Source organism: Pleurodeles waltl, chromosome 6 (genome assembly GCF_031143425.1).
Source record: "Pleurodeles waltl isolate 20211129_DDA chromosome 6, aPleWal1.hap1.20221129, whole genome shotgun sequence".
Classification (NCBI taxonomy): domain Eukaryota; kingdom Metazoa; phylum Chordata; class Amphibia; order Caudata; family Salamandridae; genus Pleurodeles; species Pleurodeles waltl.
Window position 1 is genome coordinate 321,926,795 of NC_090445.1, and position 9,164 is coordinate 321,935,958.

The 9,164-nt window shown below is 44.5% G+C and overlaps 1 protein-coding gene across 1 annotated transcript in view; it reads left to right on the forward strand.

Annotated features, from left to right (window-relative positions):
- The window catches only part of REC8 (REC8 meiotic recombination protein), a 1,036,252-nt gene extending 1,032,133 nt beyond the window's left edge, over positions 1–4,119 (forward strand). The window contains exon 19 of the mRNA XM_069238146.1: positions 2,684–4,119. Within this exon, the coding sequence (XP_069094247.1) occupies positions 2,684–2,772 (89 nt within the window). The 3' untranslated portion in view covers positions 2,773–4,119. The remainder of the gene's footprint in view (positions 1–2,683) is intronic.
- Positions 4,120–9,164: the final 5,045 nt, after the last annotated feature.

Below are 9,164 nucleotides of genomic sequence, written 5' to 3' on the forward strand. Positions count from 1 at the left end.
AGGGGGTCTGAAGGGGCAATGGAAAGAGAGAGGAGTGAGTGTGTGTTTTTGTCATTGTGGGCATGTAAAAATCCCAGGTGAAATCTGACAGACACTTCACCAGACTGAAAGCACTTGTACCCAATGATTTACTACAGAATATATTTTAGGGGGTTTTAACACCCCCAAACACCCACCCCCCTCAGAGCTATTATCTATAGCCTCACAAAGACACCTTTTAGAGTAGACGAGCATTCAATGTTGCCGCCGCCAAGTAGAACGTCTTTCACTTCAAGTATCCAGATTGGCCGTGTAGTCCTTTCCAGCCTGAACACCAGTGTACAGAGTTTATGTCAGAGAGGCAACTGAAAATGAGTAGCATCCTTTCAACCAAGCATTACTTTATCCACATAATTACTGGACCAGACATCCTTCTCTGTAGTCAAAAAAGCACACACTTGTTGGACAGTGTTGCGTTGACTGTGTCAAAGCGTAATCTGGAATAGGAGACGGAACAACGCATGCTGGAACCACGCGTGCCTAAACAAAGCAGTCGGAACAACGGGCGCGTTGTTACCATGAATGCCTTTACCACGAACACCTTAACAACGATTTTTCATTGTAAAGGCAATCCTGGTAAAGGCATGCGTGAACGGCATGCGTGGTTACAGCATGCGCCTCCCCCCACCCCTAAAACAATCTTACCCCAGTCCCCCACCCCACCCCTAAAAACAATTCTACCACTACCCCAACCCCCACCCCTAAAACATAAACTACCCCAGCCCTAAAACTACCACAACCCTCCACCCCCCTAAAATTGAAAAATACCTGACCCCCCCACTCCTACCCCTAAAACTACCCCAACCCCCACCCCGCCCCTAAAAACTAAAAAATACCCCGAACCCCCACCCCTCTCCCTAAAACTACAGCGACCTCCAACCCTAAAACTACTGCGACCCTCCACCCCCCTAAAAACTAAAAATACCCCAACCCCTCCCCTGCCCCTAATTCTACAGCGACCCCCCTGCCCTAAACTACTGCAACCCCCACCCCCCTAAGACCTAAACTACCCAACCCTGCCCCTAATAACTAAAAATACCCCAAACTCACTCAACTACCGCAACCCCCCACCACCTAAAACCGAAACTACCCGACCCCCCACCCTGCCCCTAAACACAAAAAATATAGCAACCCCACCCCTAAAACTACAGCAACCCCCCACCCCCCTAAAACCTAAACTACCCGACCCCCACCCCTAAAACTACCGTGACCCCCTAAAACCTAAACTACCCAACCCCCCACCCCTGCCCCTAAAACTACTGCGACCCCCCAAAACCTAAACTACCCCGACTCCCCCACCCCTGCCCCTAAAAAAAACCCCAACCCCCACCACACCCCTACAACTACAGTGACCCCCTCACCCCGCCCCTAAAACTACAGCGACCCCCCCAAAACCAGCAACCACACACCCCCTCTCCTAAAACTAAAAATGCCCCGACCCCCCACCCCGCCCCTAAAACGGCCCGCCCCACTTACCTGATCGCGTCCTCGACGAAGCCAACTCCCTTCTTCTGTGCCTTAACCACGCATGTGCGTAGTTAAGCACATGCGTGGTTAAGGCACAGAACAATGAAGTCGTGGTTAATGAAAGCATTGTTCCACTTTCGTTGTTCACAATTTCTTTGTGCGGGAGTCGTGGTTGGGGATTTTTCCACGTAATCTGATATCTTGAAAGACTCTGCCACATTCTGACAATCCTCCGGGGATAGCTGCTGGTTCAGTGGAAGTCAGATGATGGAGATACTTTTTAACACACAGGTTCCAGCATTATACGTGTAAGCCTCACAATGGAAAACAAGAGGATAGACACCCTCCAGATTTCCTTCTGTAACCTACCAGGTCATATGAGACATGCATCCTTACTATAGCTATGGAATGCACTTGCAGAACTCTTATTTTCGTAATGAAAGGAAACTCCCTACCTGTTTAGGTTGCTCATCAGAAACAGAATTTAAAGGTGAGCTCTGGATTCTCATAGAGCTAGTGGGATGGGATGAGGTATTGAGATCAGGTAACATATAGTTTACTTTCTCTGGGTGAGATTCACTATCAGTCACGTAAGGATTGCAACATAGAAGAGGCATGAGGTGGAAGCAGTGTGTTCAGTTGTGGTGATTCTGAAAGGGTAAATGGAATGTGTTAAAAGGTGCCTGGATTAGACAAGAAGCCACCCTAGTTAGTAGGTGCGCTGCAAGGAAACTAAATTCAATTTAACACACTGTTTTATCATCCTGAATGCTTCATTGCTTCTTTACGCGAGTACAGCTTCCTGCTCCAAAAGTGGGTACTACACCCCAGAAACGTGAAGGTGAGTGTACTGCAATAGCCAGAAATATTTGATGCTACCCTTTCCTCTTTACACGCCTTCCATGTTTTCTCTTTCACTTGTCCTCCACTTTGATTTTATTTAACCTGTATATTTGGTGTAGGCTTTGACCACGCTTCTTAAAATGTCTTGTCCAAAGGACCTTGACTTTGATAACGTGCGTGTTCACAGTGACACCCAGTGCTTCACTATGCCCCTGAGACTGCTCCTCTTTGACATTATTGGTTGATATTAGTGATGTGCCGTGTTTTAATGGGTATGCTTAACTTTTCTCTCCCCGACTTTTCCTTCTACTCTTCTTATCACCACCTTTCCTAGTTCTCTCTTCCATCCAGATCCTCGTTTTGGAGCAAGAGGAGCCTTTCAAACGAATCGTGATCAAACCAGGACCCAGATTTTATCAATAGTGACACCAGTGTGAGCAGGAGTCTCTGACTACTACCAGTGGAAGAGTCTGTAACAAATTCCAGCGCATGAGGTATTACCAGGGAAGTGCTCCACTTACTGATACAAGCATAGATCAAGAAAGTCTCCAATCTAAACTTCTGGCTGAACCTGGCCAGCTGGAGCTGCCCAGTGAAGTTTGTTGCAGGATGTCACAGTCACACCATGGCACACCCGGAGTAGAAAGAAAGCTGCTGTATCCTAAGGTTGGGCCCTGATGGTTGCCAAGTCAGAGCAGAAGCAGCCTAGAGTAGTCTTGATAAGAGTACCATAGCCTGCTGCTGTCTGAGCCGAAGCAGCCCTGTTTGGGTGTTCCAGAGGATGACAAACGTGCATACTTCAATTGTATTTACCTACTGGTCTCTCAAGGGACACAACACAGTTCAAGTTTCTGATTATGTTCACATTTATTGTTAATGAATGTTTGCAATTATGTGATTAACTTCTGAGTGGTCAGTGAGCCCCAAGCTCTTCCTTCTGGTTTGACTACTCTCTCATTCTCTTAATAATTTTCCCTCTTGTTACTCAATGTTTAACACTGTTGCCTGTATTTATTGTAAAATATTACCCCTTTCTAGAGGGAGGTGGGAAGAGAGGACAGTAGCTTCTTTGTTTGGATTAAGTGGCCTTAGCATATTTGTGGACTGGAATTCCAGTACACGGTCTCCTTTCTACCTACAGCTTGAGACACATATGTTGCCCTCTATGTCCCTAAAATCTCAGTCGTTGGTAGACCCATAGATGAAGTTTTCCTTGAGAGACTTATCCCTCCACTGGGCTTTCTGATTTCTGTTGAAAGTTTTAGAAGAAAATTCATCAGTGGAATCATTCATTATGCAGGTGGTTCTATTAGGTTCTTTGATTTATTAATCAGAATTGCATTAGAAATATATATATGACCAAATCCTCTGCAGGTTGTGCCACCCTCTTCACTGGATATTAACTTGTTCTGACCTTTGATGTTATGGTGGCAATAGCCAGCTCTTAGCTAACATGTGTGTTCCCGTGCCACGGAAGAAGGTGAGCATTTTATGTATAGGCATGTGGATCTGAAGTATGAGGTGTTAGTACATGTCTAGGACCTAATTTAGTGTTCTTTACTTGGCTCTCAGGAGCTTGGGGGCTTCTGTGCTGGTGTATGAGTAGGCGGTAGATCAGATCTATACCCAAGCTCAGTCTTAAATTTTAGGATGGCAAAGCCTGATCTCCTGGTGCCATGATCATTTTATCATTGAGGTCAAATTTTGTTTATATTCAGTGTTTTCATTCCATTAACTATTTCAGATGTTGAAATAAATGTGTTTTTACAAGAGGTGTGCAAATATTTTATTGATGTTTGTGCATATGAGGGGTGTATGTTTCGCCGTGTATGTATGAGGCGTTTGCTCAAGGGTTATGGGCAAAGGAATATGGGCAAAGAAGCATAGGATATGTTTCTAGATTTACATGGTTTGTAGGTTTGCAGTTAAGGGATGTATAGCCTGTAAGCAAAACACTTTGCATGATGCCACCTAAGATCATGGCCTGTGTCTATCCGCAAAAGCCACATATCTCAATTTAAGTTTAAAGGGTTCTGAATCTCATTTTCAGACACAGATTTTGAAAGCACAAATTCAGAAAAGGAGAAAACACAATCATAAATCCACAGACTAATAAAAAATCAAGAAGTACAAGTAAATAAATAGTATTTGTTACAGTTTATATAGAGTAACTCAATAAAACCTTTTAATATAGTGGAGCATGTATATTAATGTATCCAAATCGGAAAGACATTGGCTTATAGTGCACCCTGTTTTTGCCACCCCTTTTCTGTTTTAGTCACTGTAAATATTGCAACATACTGTGCATGTAGATGTTTTTTGCATATAATGTACCTCTTTAATTTCCAACGTTTTTGACATTGCCATTAATTTCATCCGGTTTGTTCAGTGGCACTTTGTCTAGAATGGCTTTGGGGCTCTGCCCCTATTTTCATGCCTGTGAAATGTTTTCCTCAATTTTACACTTAATAAAAGTCTGGCTGCCTCACCTTTGCTCTGAACTTCATTGGACAGCCAAACAATAATACGATAACCATTCCAGTTGCTAGAAAATTCCCACTCTTTGTGCTTACTGATTTACAGCCCTCGATTGGTATGAAAAAGGTGCTGCAGGTGTGATGCCATTATGCTAAAAAAAAAAAAAGTCTCACAGGGTGTTGCACGGTGAAGCCCGGAGCCTAGCAGTCATGCTCCATGTTAGGGGTTTTGCAGCAGTCCATTTTCTGTTTTTGCTAGGGGATTCAGACTGGTGGCTTGCCAAATTGACCTACAGTTTGCTGAGGCATCATTGATAAGGGGAACAGCAGTTGCCATTCACCAGATGAAAACATTCTCATTAAAGAGGTAAAACCTGATAATGTAAATTGTCAGCCAGAAGGCAAATGAATATCTGCAAATAAGGTATGATGAGGCAGACTTTCACAAAACATCCTCTACTCCAGATGCACCCCAGTCACCCAAGAAGTCACCATCACTCAAGGAACTATTCAGATTCCTTCACTCCATACCTTTCTACAATCCCTAATCCCTGCACCCACTCAGGAAGTCCAAAATCCACTCCCCATACCCCACAAAAGAACAATAAGCCATCTGAAATCTCTGTTGATTTACTGCTACGCCGCAGGTGGGCTTTCAACCTGTGGTTTACATTCTCAGCCTGTGGCGGGGCCCACAGTCCGTTTCTCGGCCCCTCAGGCTTGCTGCAGGCCATGTGGCTGTCTGCGGCATCTCTCCCTTTCCCAGTGGCCAGGTTGGGCGGCCTGGGGTCGGGCCGCGGACCTCGCCACGGGTACTTCACATGCTGCTTTTGCATCACAGGTGTTCCCCGGGACGCTCACATAATGTTTACCTGTTTTTCTGCACATTTCTCCCCTGGACATTGGGCCCATGCTTTCTCTTTCTTAGGGTGTTATTCTTTTCCCAGCATGCACTGTTTCCCCTTTTTTAAGATGGCGTTTTGTCTTGCTTTCTCTATGGCACTTTTCCCTTTTTCTGTTTTTTCATTTCCTGTCCATCGGTATATAAGGAACTTGAGTTCTTCTCTTCTTTGCGTTGCAGTACTCCCTGTTGTTGATGGTCCTCGCTCCTGCTTGTTGCTCCTGTGGATTTGTTCCTTTGAACTTGCTCCTGGTCTTTCTCTGCAACCTCCTGACGTTCCAGTCCTTGGAATCCTCGGTTTCCCGCTGTGCTTTCTCCTGTTCCTTGGAGTTCCTGCCTAGAGGTTTTTACCCCTTTTGGTTTTTTCTCTGGGGCTCCTTCTGGAGGGCACGGCCTGCTTTGGCACCCACCTTGTCAGCAGCACCGTGGGAACCAGAAGGGGTCGCCCCTATCTTGGCCAGACCATAACGTGCATGATCCAAAGTCGCACCCCGCTTTCATCTGACAAAGGTGGTAAGAGTGGGGCGGAACGTGACAAATTGCAATACCAAAGACCCCGTTTTGGCTAAAAGACAACGGAAGATCCATTGCGCAAGATGGTTAAGACAGCTAAGTCGTTAGTACATACGGTACAACAACAAGCCCAAGAGCTGCAACAACTAGGTACCGAAAATGCTGCATTATGACAAGCCTTGGCTTCTAGAACTACAGATGTTCCATCATTCTATGCTACTGTGCCACGTTTTACCGGGCACCCCAATAAGTTGAAATAATTCCTTGATTCCTTGATAGTCTTCTGTGCATTTCGCCCATCTCAATTCATTCATGAGAAGACCAAGGTGAGTTATTTGATAAGTGCCTTGTCTGGTCCAGCTTTAGCGCTGGGTGACTCCTTTGGTGACGATGGACGATTCTAGGTTGTCTAATTATACTGCCTTTGTTGGGGCCTTTAAACAAATGTTCAAACGCCCTGTGTTGGAATCTTCTGCAGCAGAAGCCTTGTGTTGTTGAAGCCTCCTTCAGAGCAGGAACAAAATCAGAGACCAGCCAGTCTTATGACATAAAGAAAGACAATTTAATACGTGCACGGGAACTGATGGCTTGAGAGGCCAAGTCCAAGCAGTTCGAATTGCAGAACTTCAGTACAACCTTTTATGCATGACGACCACAAAAATGTGAAAATACATCATCTAATCAGAACAACAGAGAGGTAATTTCTTCATCAAGTACATGGTGTGATGCTGATCAGGTGATGCATGGTGTTACACATATATTAGGCATCTATCCAATCACAGTAGAACAACATTTCATGATGGCAGCATGATACAAGATGATCACAAGCGTGACCTGCACATTTCTCAGATGGTTGGGACTCTCCAAGCGTCACCAAACCAGTTTCTTCATAAACTTTCCTCAGACTTATGTGGACATTCAGATTTCTGTCTGTTGCTGGGGGAATGAAGACATTTATGTTTTGTGCGGTGTCTCTTTGAAGCAAGCCTTGCATTACAAGCTGTCTGTCAGTGTTAATTTAGTAAGTGTCATCCAAACTTTTGCATATGTTTTTCAGGCCTGTTCAGTATCACAGGATGAAGTCAGAGCTGGAGAAATAATAACATGGATTCATTAGCCAGTTTCCACATTCCCTCCTCTGATAATCAATGATGAAACAGTGTTCCCAATCCTCTTGGAACTGTCTTGTATCCATCAGTTTTTAATTTGAGATATTTTGTCTGGTATGCATGCTGTTGCTATCTTGGGAATCATTGCTATTGCTGTCTTGCGTCATACTTTATACCTCTTGTTCAGACTTCAGCGGATACCTAATATATCACTATATTTGTTTTTTTTGTGTAGGCAATGGTGCACATGGCACATTAACATTAGATATTATCTGCTGTGTATGTGTGTGTGTGTAATTCGGACACATATTTGCTTCCCCTACATAGAATCTGGGAAGCAAAGTTGGGCCACTACTTACTAATCTAGTCTGAACCTAACAACAACACATTCCTCTTATTATGATCCCTATGTACTTTATATTATGCATAATAATCAATGACAACTCTTATTTGACAGGAAATGGAATTTTGATGCTGTTCTAGGTCTTTCACAGCTATAGTTGGTGAAGGTGATGTACAATACTACTCTGTATTTTGTTACTCACTAAGCACTGCTGGAGCAAGTGTGTGCAAACATCAAATGACATAATATATGTAACTTTGCATCTTACTTCACTTTCAATTTAACATTCTTCTTTGTCCCTCAAAGCATCTTTGCTCATCTCTGTGCCGCTTACTTGTATTGATTATTTGGGAAAGAAGTTCAAAGTTCCAATGTTCAAAGTCTCAGTGTCATTTAATGCTCCTATTCAAAGTAAGAGTGATCCGTGGGAAATCAGCAGACACCATGAGAAGAAGCACAAAGTGCCCATTGCCATTTCTTGGTGGGCCTTGAAGGGGAGTCAGACATTGTTGCCTTATTGAATTTCAAAAGAGTACGTCAAGGATATTAATTCTCTATACCTTATATTTTTTCCCAGAAGTCACCAGTACTTGAGGCAAAAAGGTTTTGTAGAAAGGAGGCCAGGTACTGTAGAACTGAAGGTTTACTGGGGTTTTTCAGCCAGAACTGAAGGAGATGAAGGTTGTGAAGTTGACAGTTTGTGAAGTTGACGGTCCCTCTAGTCCTCACAATTATACCCTTTGAAGGAGACAAAGAGATCCTTAAGTGTTGCAGTTGAAGAGGGCCCCTCTTTCTGGAGCCAACAGCCTGTGGTCACAGTACCATGGAACAGCAATCAGTTGTGGCCACAGTCGGTGGTACCCCTTCGGTGTGGCATCAAAGAATAACCAGCACTGAATGCTCACTTGGGTACTTTGTATAAGAACCAAACAGGGCCCGCTTACACCCTCGGTCTATTGGAGGCGTGCAGCACGAGCAGCCCTTGTCGAGCAGAGACTCTACCACGATGGCGGTGGTGGGCCAGTCAGTTGTTCCACTCGTTTCTGCTGTTGCGGATGTCCATGATCCACTTCCTTCTTGATGTGAGAGCTGTGGATCCAGGAGATCAGTCCCTCCCACTTTACAGGTGACTCAGGCCCAATCTCCCTGTTGGAGATCATGTCCATGTGGTGTTGTCTAGCCAGGAAGGGCCTGCAGCACCTGACGCTGAAGGCAATGCAACATTGCTGTCAAATTGACTTATCTGATACTGACAGCTCAACACTAGACATGTGCGTAGGCCAGTCAAACAGTATTTCAGTTGGCGCTCAGTTTGACCACTTTTGTCAAGTATGTGTCTCCTGACCAATTAAGCAAGTCGTAGTGCAGTAATCTAGAACAGCTCAGAAGATGCACAAAACCTCATAAAGGGACATATCTCACTGGGGTAACTGAATTAAATCACTCAATTCACCCCCTCCTCTTTGCGAACA